Source organism: Mya arenaria, chromosome 4 (assembly GCF_026914265.1).
Source record: "Mya arenaria isolate MELC-2E11 chromosome 4, ASM2691426v1".
NCBI lineage: Eukaryota > Metazoa > Mollusca > Bivalvia > Myida > Myidae > Mya > Mya arenaria.
The window spans coordinates 42,627,825-42,642,469 of NC_069125.1; the positions used below are offsets into that span (position 1 = coordinate 42,627,825).

Consider the following 14,645-nt stretch of genomic DNA (forward strand, 5'->3'; position numbering starts at 1 on the left):
ATGACATCGAGTTTCAACTCCACTGTATCATTTATGGTGACCGGTGACCTGCACGGTAAGACGTACGAAGAGACTGGTCTGGAGGCGGGCCAGCCTCTTTACCAGATCGCTATCCAGTGCACGCTGCTCATGGCCATCTGGCTGTGTAGCATCTCCGCCAACCTGCTCGTGTGCCTAGTCATCTACCGGAGCCGCCGCATTCAGTCTACCACCAACTACTTCGTGGTCTCCATGGCGCTGTCCGACCTCCTATTCACGATCTTCTGTGTGCCGTTCATCGCCTCCCGCCTGATAAGCAACCGCTGGCTGCTCGGCCCCATCATGTGCCGCCTCGTCCGGTTCGTCCAGATATCCGCCCCGACCACAAGTGTGTTTGTCCTGGCGTCCATTTCTGTGGACAGGTTCTACACGATTATTTATCCTCTCAGTTTTAAAATAACGCGAGGGACGGCGAAACGGCTCATAGTCAGTTGCTGGACGTTATCGTTTGCAGTGTGTATATTTTCAATATATTTCTTCCAACCACTTACAATAACGTGGGGCCATATGACGGTTTGTCCGACGTACGTTCCAAACAAAGATTGGATGGCAATACTTTACGGTGCATTGTTCGTGTCATTGACATACCTTATTCCTGTAATAATCATTATTGTGATTTATTCCCGGATATTCCGATACGTGTGGACTCCAAGTACTGACCGCCGTAGTCTAAAGAGAACATCCAATTCCGTGCCAAGAACAAAAGTAAAGATGTTAAAAATGTTAATAATTGTGACGGTGGTGACACTCTCTTGTCACACCCCTTACTATATCGTCCAACTGTGGTACAGCATTTCTTCCGTAGTATACGTAAATCCTAGCATATTCGTCGCCAGCTTCCTCCTAATTTTCCTCACAACGACGCTTAAACCGTTACTCTACATGATGTACAATTCGAACTTCCGGCGGGGGTGCCGTGAGGTGTTCTGTATGTCCAACATGAAGTGCTACCGCAGCCATACGTACGCCATCACTAATGCCTCTCAGGTACGGAAAACCTCACAGTGTCCCATTAATTGTTAGAATGGGCGGACCATTCGGAATACTTCGGCCATTTTCCTTCGAAAACAACCTCGGATGTATATAGATGTAGAATGTCAGAGGTTGTTTTCGATGAAAAATGGCCGAGGTATTCCAAATGTCAACGGATAAAATCACGGCTCAGATACTGTGCGAATAGTCGGTTTCATTACAATTTACCGACTTTCTTTAAACTGAAATTGTTATCGAAGACGTCTTCACAAAAAATGTATTTTTGCGGGGACAATTTATCCTCCACCTATTTCATATGATCGTATGTTTTCTATACAGATGCGATTTTTTTCTACAAAACTGAAACGTGTAAACTGGGTACCCAGCATAAAGCTCTATATGTAAACAACGTGTTTAAAGTAGCAAAACATATTATTTAAATTTGACATTCCCTCGGATACAAATAACTGAATATGTCAGTACAATCACTTTAAGATAAATGCCAAAAGATTGCTGCTACTTTTATTTTTCCATGATCGCCATTTTCATGTCGCAACTAATCATAGCAATATGGGGTCTTCACCAAAAACTTCAGAAAACAAAATCACTCACGCACTTAAAATGATATAACCTTTTATATAGATAATATCAATGTATCTTTTTATTGGCAATATCCTACTTACAGGTGAGCAAGAAAAACCACGTGGGTATCATGCCGGCGGAGAATGGGCGCGGCGGCATACATAGCCCCACCCTCGTGTTCAATCGCACCCCCATCCTCGACAAGATGGCCTGGCCAATGGACGCTAACAGCCTATCAACGACCTATTTGTGACTATATATGCATAACCTTCGCTATTAGAGGATTACTTGGATGAGGTTATACTTCACCATCGGCATAGAAGACGTTCCCGGTGAAATGAACGTATCTGTGAAGGCTTCCTCCCCGTTTAATGATGGGATGGTTGACCCTCGCCTCCGAGTCGGGCCCGTTACGACAGCAATGGTAGATGGTAGGTGTGACTGTTGAGCTTAGTCAGACCCATTCGTTGAGCTCTAATGATGTATGGGAATGTTGAGTTGAGCTTAGTTAAACTATTCGGCGGGACAAATGGTGGATGGCAGAGTTGAACTAAGTTAAACTATTCGGTGGGACAAATGGTGGATGGCAGAGTTGAACTAAGTTTAACCATTCGGCGGGACGAAAAGGTGGATAGGAGAGTTGAGCTTAAAATGGAGGATGGAAGAGTTGAGCTTAGTTAAACTATTCGGTGGGACAAATGGTGGATGGCAGAGTTGAACTAAGTTAAACTATTCGGCGGGGCAAATGGTGGATGGAAGAGTTGAGCTTAGTTAAACTATTCGGAAGGGCAAATGGTGGATGGAAGAGTTGAGCTTAGTTAAACTATTCGGCGGGGCAAATGGTGGATGGGAGACTTAGTTAGACCCGTTCAGTGAGCAGTATTGGTGGATGGAGTGTTGGGCTTATACGTTAGACCCATTTGGCGAGCAGTATTGGTATATGGGAGTCTTGAGCTTAGTGAGCATGTCTCTGAGTTGTATATCCATCGCCATCGGGTTTGGACGTTTTTGCTATATGACATATATACATACAATTACTCATGTTCTCATAAACGGGATGGTGCAAAAACGTGACAAATCTCTGGCTCTTGTATAACGACATGAACTTATCATCGCTCACGAGAAATGCTTAGCTGTGAATTACTTTGTAACAGTTCTATTAATGTAATGCTAGTTATGTTGGAACATTTAGAACAACCACGACACGTTCATTTTTCACAGCAATTAAGGTCATATGTGTCCAAGCAGCATTGCTGACACAAGGCGTTAACACAATACAGTTGAAATTTAAATAAAAGTATATCAATGTGATATACTATCTTTAAGATGCAGAGTTACTGACAATTTCCTGGTTGCATAACGTGTGACAACAGGGATCACCATTGCGTGACATCCGTGTTGCAAAGCTCGACAGACTTATAGCTGATAATGTAATTTCCACCAGACGCTGATGATATTGCCCAATCAGGGGTATTGTTATTGTATGACTTATCTCATGATACATACTGTACATGCATGCCACATATTGCATGGGCATGACACATACTGTACGGGCATGAAACATACTGTACGGGCTTGCCACACACTGTACGGACATGACACATACTGTACGGGCATGCCACATACTTTACGGGCATGACACATACTGTACGGGCATGAAACATACTGTACGGGCATGACACATACTGTACGGGCATGCCACATACTGTACGGGCATGCCACACACTGTACGGACATGACACATACTGTACGGGCATGACACATACTGTACGGGCATGAAACATACTGTACATGCATGCCACATATTGTACGGGCATGCCACACACTGTACGGACATGACACATACTGTACGGGCATGACACATACTGTACGGGCATGACACATACTGTACGGGCATGACACATACTGTACGGGCATGCCACACACTGTACGGGCATGCCACACACTGTACGGGCATGACACATACTATACGGGCATGAAACATACTGTACGGGCATGAAACATACTGTACATGCATGCCACATACTGTACGGGCATGCCACACACTGTACAGGCATGCCACATACTGTAAGGGCATGCCACATACTGTACGGGCATGCCACATACCGTACGGGCATGGAAAATATTGTACGGGCATGCCACATACTGTACGGGCATGAAACATACTGTACGGGCATGCCACATACTGTACGGGCATGACACATACTGTACGGGCATGACACACAATGTACGGGCATGCCACATACTGTACGGACATGCCACATACTGTACGGGCATGCTACATACTGTACGGGCATGACACATACTGTACGGGCATGACACACAATGTACGGGCATACCACATACTGTACGGACATGCCACATACTGTACGGGCATGCCTCATATTGTACTGAAGCCACAATAATGCGCGTATGGTGGACTTTTGTATCATTTGTATATTCATTTTGTTCCCTAAACAGCGTCGAGTCACCAAAACAAAAATAGTCAAAGACTCTAAAGCGGCTGTTTGTATGGACTTATTGCACTGGTAACCAACATATCTCCATTTTAATTCGTTCAGCAAATTTGGCATTTCTTGTTTGTTATTTTATTATTGTTTCTTTTTGAAGAAAACCCCAGACTATAGTGCCTCAATACACGAACACCTTGCCCAATTATATCCAACATTGCCTTGCATTTAATTTGTTTATGTTTTTGTTAAAGAATTTGTTGTTTCTGTTTGTTTCTGGTTAATAATTATAATGTTTATACGCAATAAACGTTGCTTGAAACTTAAACGTGCTTGTCAATCAGTTTTTCACCGATGGTAAGGCCATTTTATAGCGCCCAATAAACCCGCCCCAACCAGAACAGGTAGCTACACGGATGAAGTCGCAGCCTCTCATTTCTTTGATTGAAACTACCCGGTATTTGGATGAAGTTATAACCAGGGTAGAACCGTGCTTAGATTTGACGTTAGTGGGGGCGTTACTAAATGCTTCAAATTCTCAATTTGCAGACGGTAGTATTTAGTTTTGTATCTACGAACCAGCGATAATTTTGTCTTTGTCCATTGAACAATTCTAATCTCAGAACGGTAACCCGTAGGCAGGGACCTTACCCCCCACCCCCCTCCTCCCCGGTATGAATATAAATGAAACAGACGCAGCCTTTGGGAAGTCGGTCCACCCTCCCACTCTGCCATGGAATCTGGATTTTTTTCGATTGGTATACCGCTTCATTTTGAAATGGTTTTCCGAAGTCTATTCACTTTAAATGTTGCATAAAACGTCCGAAAACAATGAATAGCAGTTCATAAATGTGGTGGCCCTTATGGTAGGGTTTCAGGAAGAGCTCTACCTAAGGATGGGTTCAGAGCGTTTTTCACAATAATAAATACAAAAAATGTTATATTCCCGGGCATTGTATGCGGAGGTTGCAAGCAAAAATAAATATAGAACACATACTAATACCTTTGACAAGCAATAATATAAATATGATATGGATACATTATGCGAATGGCGATCGAGCGAATCGAGCGAGAAAACGAAAGATTGTGTGTATGACACTCCCAACAATTGCATTTTTATGGATTGAATGACGTCAGGCTTAGCCAATTCGTTTCTAAGAATTGCGCGGGCCTCTTTTATACAACAAGGCAACGTAAAATATAGCTACACCACAGGGTCGGGAAAAAGAAGCAATACTCAGATATTATCATAAATTATTTTAATAAAAGTGACTCGTGCCGGTTCAAAGATTTGACGTTGGGTTTCGAAGGGTCAGAGAACTTGGAACATGTTCTTCCCTTGAGGCAAACAATATAGGTTTAACATCAAGTATGGTGTCGGAATTTTAAAAGATGTTTTTTTTTTATTTATTTCCACAGACAAGAGCGCACAGTTGGTATATTGTTTCAGCCAATTTGACTCGATGTAATTACAGAATGCTCGTATCTGGAAACGTGCAAAATATACGTGGAACTAAAATGAGTACAAAGACAAAAGTTGATTAATTAATTTCTTAGATTTCACTGATTACATTTCGACTCAGATATCGACCATCATGTAAAATATAAATTGATTACTGTTGGCTAATGCTCTTAGCCGTTCATGGCCTTGAATCATCGAGTGGTCGTGGCTTTAACTCCACCCAAATATACAAATTAAATTTCAAATCAAGTGCAATGTATAGAGCCATCCGATAGGCTTTCCACATCAAAAAGCCACCTACCTTATCATGTGGATGTTTGTTGCTTCTTTTAGTTTATGAATATCTGCCGCGCCCATTGGTTGCACTATAGTGTGGCCTCGCGGTTATGAAGATCTGTTCGCGCCCAATATCTGCATTATGGCCTATCCACGCCTTTTATGAAGATCTGCCAGCGCCCATTGCCTGAATTATGGACTGACCACACCGTTTATAAAGATCTGCCCGCGTCCTATAGCTGCTTAATGATTTTCGCTCGCCTTTAATGCGCCCATTTGCTTCACCATGGCTTGACCTTACCTTTTATGAAGATCTGCCCGCGCCCATTTGCCGCACTTTGGCTTGACCACGTCTTTTACGAAGATTTTCCTATGCCCATTGTGTGTATATGAATATTGGCGTGGATATGTTGCCCCTTGTACCACAAGTTTCTTTAAGTATTGATCTAATGACCTAGTTGTTGACCCATTGTGACCCACAAGGTTAGAAGGGAAACATTCGGACATCAGTTTGAACAAAATCTGACAATCAATACCAATATTTGGTTTCAGACATGATTTTGAAAGATTTGACATTGTGACCTAGCTTCTGTACTTATGTGACCTTGTTTTAAACTAGCCTTTGATTTCATCAAGGAAATCTTTCTGATTAAGTTTCATAAATATAGGACCAGAAAATTTGCCTCTAGTATGGTGCTAACCTTTTTTTAAAGATTTGACCTACATGTAGTGACCTAGTGTTCGACACCACATGACCTAGTTTCAAATTAATCCTAGAGTTCATCAAGGAAAACATTTTGATATAGTTTCATGAGCCAATTAAAATATTATATATTGGACCAAATATAATGTTTCTAGTTAGTTCCAAAGATTTGACCTTGTAACCTAGTTTTTGACCCCATGTGACATACATTTACAAGAGGTCGAGATTTTATCAAGGGAGACATTCTTACAAAGTTTGAAGATTATCTCACCAATCTCTACCAAGGTTTAGTTTCAGACAAGATAAACGTGACGGAGGGGTGGACGGACAGAATCATGGAATGATGGACAATTCCAAAACAATATCCCGCTCTCAAAACCTTTGGTTTGGCAAGGAAAAAAGCAGCCTTATAATGACTTATTTGCTTTGATAAGATTTACCCACAAACATTGAAGATGTCATTGAATGAAACTACACATCCATTTTAAATATAACAACTCAATTCAAAATAGAATGTTTTTTATTGTCAGTAAGAACTTAATAATTATGTTCTTGAATTACAGTAACCTTAGCAAATACAATAATATACAAATAACTTAACAATTATCCCTGCTAATGAGTAGTATATTATATTGGCAATATAAACAGATAAGCAAAATTGGTATATTGGTCAGTAATATAATCTTGGTCCCATTAAATGGCTATACATAAACGATGGCAAACTTTAACACAAACAGAACATCATTACAATAATAATTTATAATAGGAATGAAAATCAAAATAATGGTACTGGGATTTTCACATATTAAATGTATCAATAACCTTTAAAATTGAGGATGAATTGTTTTCCGTATCTAAAAATCAGATCATTCTAATATTATTGTAATAGATTTGACTATATGCCAAGCTGTGATACACTACAAATGCAGGAAGGCATAATTGGGGACATGTGCACCTCCCCAACAACCAAATGATATATGGTCAAAATGTGGCTATTTTTAGTCTGAAACGGCATATTTTTGTGTATTTCATTTTATTTATCAACAAATTTAAAGCATGCCACAACTTTAAATAGTTTGAAAAATTTGCAAAAAATGACTAAGAAGAACGATCCTAGCAATATTACATAATGATCCTAGCAATATTACATAATGATCCTAGCAATATTACATAATGATCCTAGCAATATTACATAATGATCCTTGCAATATAACATAATAATCCTAGCAATATTACATAATAATCCTAGCAATACTACATAATGATCCTAGCAGTATTACATAATGATCCTAGCAATATTACATAATGATCCTAGCAATATTACATAATGATCCTAGCAATATTACATAATGATCCTTGCAATATTACATAATAATCCTAGCAATATTACATAATAATCCTAGCAATACTACATAATAATCCTAGCAATATTACATAACGATCCTAGCAATATAACATAATGATCCTAGCAATATTACATAACGATCCTAGCAATATTACAAAAAGGAAACCAAACACAGGGCATCCCTTGGCAACCAGATGCGTGAAAACAGTTCTACTGAAGACTAAAACAAACAAAACACATTCTATGAGACATATGGTTAACACTCTTTTGTCCTCCAATGTTGATAAACAAACCATACTGCAGAATCAAAAATTTCACTGCTGACAAAACATATCAGACAATATTTCCAAAGGCCGGCTGACTGAAACTGCTAGATAATTGACTCTACTGTTGCCATAACAACTGTATGATAGCATGGTAAATCAGAATATCAGACTCTGAGATATCATAATATAATGTTATTCATGTTATACTATTTCAAATAAGGGTATGTGCTTGTTTTACATACATAGGTGAACACTTGCAGGAGATATTTTTTACACGATTGGTGTACCCACAAGTAAAATATTTTTCTTTTTGGTGTTCACACGGTGAAATATTTTGTAATCATACACTGAAGCAAACAATTTTTCTTTTTATCTTATGCTAGAAAGTCTATAAAATGACATTTAGTTGTAATTTTTCAAGAAAGAGCACCAAAATTTTATGCTAAAGGAATATCATTTCAGAAATGAAGTTGTTGAAATTGTATCCCAGATCTGTGTATGCTAATGTTTGATCTGAATGTGACAATAGGCTGAAATTGCAAACAGTGTAAAATATCAAATTGATATTTTGACTGTGTGAAACAGAGAAGTATCATTTTTATTTCACTGATAAATCCGCCCAAAAGCATATAATAAAATCATTGACCTCACCCTTCAGTGCTGGACCTCTAATGGAATGATATTTTGTTTATGTTCATAATTAATAAAATACTATTAATGAATTGTTCCATATTGATGTGCACACAGTATATATATACATTCAATAAAATCTAAGAGTTACTATGATTTGATTATCAACATTGAGGGAGAAACAGACAATGCAATAATGACCGGTGTGTAGTAAATTCTATGTAGAAAACAGTATCACATTAGCAACAACATATCACTATATTAACAAAAACAATCAGTATTTACAATTGCTAACAACAGTGTGTAAAATGTTTGAATTACGTATATACATCATTTGGAAAGTTACTTACATTTGAGGAGATAAAACAGAATAATCATTCTATTGTTATCCCTTCTGCATATTCACAAGATTATGAATCATATAAATATTATCTGGTACTGGCTCTGCTATTTTACTTTTTTTCATTCAAGCAAACCATCATAGCCAGAGACATATTCATATTTTATACCTATAAAAAGGTTAATAATAATATGGTTTATAATTATGTCCATGTAAAAGCATACTTTTGTGCAACAAAAACATTAAATATAAGTAAAACATAATCATTACTCTGTAAGCCAGATTTTATCTTTGCGAGATCAATATTAGTGAGTAGAGTTAACAATGACTAACAAGTTTTAAATTCAAATAAGTTACTTCATTGGTTTTCAAAATAGTTTAAAACAACTACTGTAAAAACATTTTGAGACCAGAAAATAAAATAACAAACAACGTCCCACCATAAATGTAAACAGGACCTGGTTCAAGACTGTGGACATTGTAGTACTACAAATTAGGCCAGAGTGTCATTTTTTATGTTATGCTTTTTCAGGGTTTTTAACAGGTGATGTTTGTCAGTCCTGAAAAATAGCTGGGGGTCTGTAACAGTACACAGATTCATGCCCGCGGCAGGGTAGAGGGGATAAGACCCTTTCAAAATTGTTTACAAAGTCAATTATATTCATTTTAATGTACTTCCTACTGTTTTGGGGTGCAAATGTTGGAGCAAAAGTTAAAAACTTTCTTTCCAGATTTCAGGATTAATTCTGAACTTTAAAACCCATATTCTACTCCCAAAATGTCATCAAGATTCACCCATATGATGATCATTTTGAGGTCCACAACTTGACCATCAGTGGCCAGTAGTTCAGAACTTTGTTACAGTAAACAACATTGTAAACATCATCACTGTCAGTTTTCAAATCTGTATTGCTCTGGGAAGTTCACTGATCCGCATTGTTCCTAACAAGAGTTGAGACAAATGATTCAGTTTTACTTGTTCCATTAAAATATATGAGCACATCTTAAAATAGTTCACCTTGAAAAGTTAACAATGATACCATCAATCTCGTTGTTAACTTTAACAAAGTTCTCGGCAATCTCTGAGCAATTGGGCCATTTTTTCGTTTAAAGTTTAATATTTCACTTAAAACAATTTAATTTACTTCTTAACACAGTTCCTTAAGTGTCAAGCTATTTAGTTCATTATATGAAAAATTGGCACAACATTTTTTACACAGTAAAAAATAACATGAAACAACAATTAACACTGTATAATAATTATTTATCTGCATGTATGTATATTATATACTTAATATGTATATTATATACAAGTTTTTAAGCACATAATTCAACTAGTACAGCAGCATTACAGATGAAATGGCATATATATAATACTTAGTTGTTCACATGTCATCTTCTATTATAGTAGGCTATATTCACATTTAAACGATTTGAGAAATTACTAGACTAAAATTGACCAATAAAATATGTTTTGGCTAACTTTAAACAAACAAAAAACAACCAAGTTTTATATAATTGCTTGGCAATGAAATGACATTAGTTAGACATTGTGCCGATAGTTCACAACTGTTAAAGTTAACAACGTTGTGAACCTCATCGTTGCTAACTTTGAAATCTTGACTGCTCTGGAAGTTTAATGGATACACTTGTGATCTGCAGTTTTTTCTCACAGGATTTGAGGCTTTGAAACAACTGTCTCCGAAATACGGGTTATATTTAAATATGTGAGCACATCATCTAGTGAAATGACGTTTAAAAGTTAACAACGGTGTCGTAAATCTCATTGTTAACTTTAAGAAAGTTCTGAACAATCGGCCGAAATGCCTTTTGAGTTTGAATCAGATCTTCATATTTGTTCTAAAACAAAAAAGATCACAACAAAAACAGCACTTTAAAACAAGCAAAACAACACAGCTAGCTAAATGAAACCAGAGTATAATGGTGCAAGAAAACAAATATCTATTATGCTTACTTAAAAAGCCAACTCAAACAAACATAGAACAGCATATCTAAGCAAAGCAAATGGTTACCATAAATTGGTGTAAATAACTGAACGTTGAGACCTGATATGATCAGAACACATTATGCTGTATTGTGGTAATTATAACTTTACTTTGAAGTATGAGACAAATTTGAAAAATAATCATCAATAAGACACATAATTGGAATGTTCTTTTGCACAATGTAACCAAGGCAACAGACTAATCTACACAATTATTTTTTTTAAAAACTTCGGGCCTTATTCCCTTAGTGTAACAAGAGCAAGTAACCTTGGAGATGGTTGTGAAATGGGTTAATTTTCTCTTCTTGTGCCACCTACCTTTCATACTTTTTTAAAACAATTTTCTGTATCTTTCCGTAAAAGCTAGTTGGGCATATCTGATATATGCCTCTGTTTGCCCTAATTATTTTTCTCAAAGAATTTACAGCGATAAAAGCACTGCTATCTCTAAAAGAAAACCATTTTACAAGACTAATTCATACACAGGAAAATAAGCCCTATCTGTTACAGAGTCCATTATATCCAATCTAATGTTATGTGATTTTATTACATTCCCTGGTTATACTGGCAATACATCAGTACGCTATCGCAATTTTTTTTTAGATTATATAATTACGTTCAAAAGATTTTTTTCCACCATCTCTGATTGAAATAATGCCAGCAATGAGTGCAAAGGGGTCTTAAAATGTTTCATGTGCTTGAAATGGAGACACTTGCATAAGGTCAAGGTCATAAAATCGGGGCATTTTGACATCATCCATATAACAATACATGGAGTAACGTCCCCTTGCACTGTGACCTTGACCTGTATTAACTATTAAGGAGAACTGTATAATTGTATGTCGCCCTTCCTTATGTTAAACCACTATGACATTACAGTCTTCAAACTGACATCATGGCCAGCATACAATGACATAGTTATATAATGCCCATAATAATGAAAATGACATTTGAATATCCAATCAATTAGTCCTTCTAAGGAAAACCATATCATAATAAACAGATATGTGTTTCCAAAACAATTTGGTATTTTCAGTTAGTTATATCCAAAATGTCCAAGCCAAAGGTTTTGATTGGACTGTAAAAATAATTGGTCGATATATGGAGTGGAATCAATGAGCCATGTCTAGGGATAAGAATTCTATTAATATGGTCCCCCGTGTGCACCAAGTATGTAATTCATTCTGCTTATATAATAATACAAATGCATTTAAAGCACATGTGTTTTAAAAACACACATGCTGTACACATAAAAAACAAAACTAAGTAAATAAAAAAAAATCATTAACATGTGTATCATTAACATGTGTTTTTGAATTGCAATAAACTACCTCCTAAACTAGCCGAAATTACTGGCAGTTGAATGAATATTGTTTACAGGAAACTAAAAAAGAGTTGAGTTAAAACAGGATTAGATTGTATAAGAAAACAAACAGCTATAAAATATATTTAGTAACAAAAAAAATCAAGAACTATGTTTAGTTTAATTGTACCATTGATATGCATGTTCTGTAAGATGACTTATTTTTGTCAGGTCATTTAATCTTCATGGTATTTGTGATTTGACCAGCTTGAATAGGTTTATAATAATATATATATATATTTTTTTGAATGGTGCCATAATGATATGAATTACTTCCAGGTAACCCTGTGCCTTTTCCAAAATATAATGTATATATTCTCTTTCAGAAACATTGTATTTATTACATTGTGTGAGTTCAGCAAAATTCAAGCATTCTACGGTATTAGAAATTAGAGATTATTTATTCAATAATAATCACCGAAAGAAAGAGATGTTTCTTAATATTTCACAAAGTACAAAAGGCTAATGCTAGCTAATAAGAGTGACAGTGTTTTTGTCTGTTATCAAGGCTGGCGTGTCAGCATTATCGCTCAGGAAATCCTGAGACCCGGCATTTCTATGGCGCCAGATTCGCACTGTATTGTCACTGAAGAATAGAGAAAAACAACACAATATTTAGACATGCTAAAATCAGCAACAAAATATAAAACCAAATGATCATAATAAAGAAATCAGAAACTAGAAACAAGCAAAGGTTACAGAAGGTAAAGTGATCTAAATCTTCATGAGGCAATGGGCAGATTGTTCCGAACTTTGTTAAACAAGAACAATATAGGCTTATGCTTTAAATTATTATTTTTTTCATTAAGTTTTAATGCATTATTTTGCATAATTTTGTTTAACTCAATTGACTTAAATGATCAAAGCTAGAAAAGCACATGATATAAGTGATATTTTGTGGCATTTACCTACATGTATTAATAAAAAAATAATAATTATAGGTTAATATTTTAGACAAATGTTTTAGTCATACTTGTTTATAATTAAAGAAACAAGTAGAATTTTAAATATTTCAAGTCTAAAAGTTAAAAAATGATGTCAGTAATAACATTTTTAACTTTAACAAAATTCAGAACAATCAGGCCTATATTCAATGACAAGTCTTTTAATACAACCATATTACAGCATAACTTTAAATGTCCATATCCGTTCATTAGACAAAGGTTATATATTGTTTTCTATCAACTCAAGCAAAGCTGCATATAATGTGCGATGAAACAAAGCAGTATGGAAAAAAAATCTGATTGCAGTCTCGGATTAATATTTTAAAGGTAATTTTAAATGAAAAAACGGACAAAAAGCCTATTTTTAATGACCATCCCACTTTTCTAAACTAGAGAAGAATCAGATTATATATAGTTCTCTTAATTATTTCTACAGCATCAATGCATTTTTCTAAATAATAAAACCTTTATTTCTGAAATAAATTAATAAAATAATGCAGTAAAGTACACCATATAGACAAGCACAATTATTTAGCTAACATGCAATTGTCCAATATCACAGAAAAAGACTTTCTTGACAAGTCCTTTTGGCCGCTGTTATCTTTATACAGCAGGAATTCAATCACAATTATATATAACTCACAATGTACATGTCTATAGATAGAGTTGATGAAAACTTAACATTTACCCGCGATGAACATCAATGGCAAGAATACAACATTTAACATTATATATATATAGTATAATCTCATTTCACTTAAACAGGTGAATAAATATTCTGAAGCAACAATATATCTCGTCACAAACAATATCTAATTATAAAAACAAATATCACAAAAAGCAGAACCGGAGGAAGATGATTGTCATTTTAATACAATTTTTGAAAAACTAGAAACTCAATGATTTTTCTTTCTCTTAATCATAAGATATTATAATTATCAGTCATTTATGGAACAGATGAAATCATAACCTAAGTTTATGTCCATTTAAAACAGAGAATAGATTATGACATGTAACCTTAACTCCAGGAACATGACCCAGCGGTTCGCTTTTATCATTATCACATTTGTTCATATTCTCCAATAAACATAATCCCTTAGGCCAACAAGGAGACGTCTAATTAAACAAATTGAAATTCTAGCTTATCTATTGATTGAAATTGATAGAAATCTGGTTAAAAAACACTGGCGTTACTATGACATCCTCGTGTAAGCAAAAACCATGCACTTCTGTGAAGAAAGGCCACTCACTGCTTGAATATTTTTTAC

At 35.8% G+C, this 14,645-nt stretch overlaps 1 protein-coding gene and 1 pseudogene across 1 annotated transcript; one reads left to right on the forward strand and one right to left on the reverse strand.

Moving 5' to 3' along the window:
* On the forward strand, positions 1 to 1,846 carry LOC128230815 (probable G-protein coupled receptor 19). Its single transcript, XM_052943257.1, has 2 exons — positions 1 to 1,026; positions 1,697 to 1,846. Exons 1-2 carry the CDS (start codon positions 1 to 3, stop codon positions 1,844 to 1,846), a joined length of 1,176 nt encoding a protein of 391 aa, XP_052799217.1.
* Positions 1,847 to 12,373: 10,527 nt separating this feature from the next.
* LOC128231381 (kinesin-like protein KIF21A) overlaps positions 12,374 to 14,645 on the reverse strand; it is a 31,574-nt pseudogene continuing 29,302 nt past the window's right edge.

Coding starts and splice junctions, on each gene's coding strand:
- LOC128230815 (XM_052943257.1), top strand. CDS start 1: ATGACATCGAGTTTCAACTCCACTGTATCATTTATGGTGACCGGTGAC. Junction 1,027..1,696: donor CCATCACTAATGCCTCTCAG/GTACGGAAAACC, acceptor TCCTACTTACAG/GTGAGCAAGAAAAACCACGT.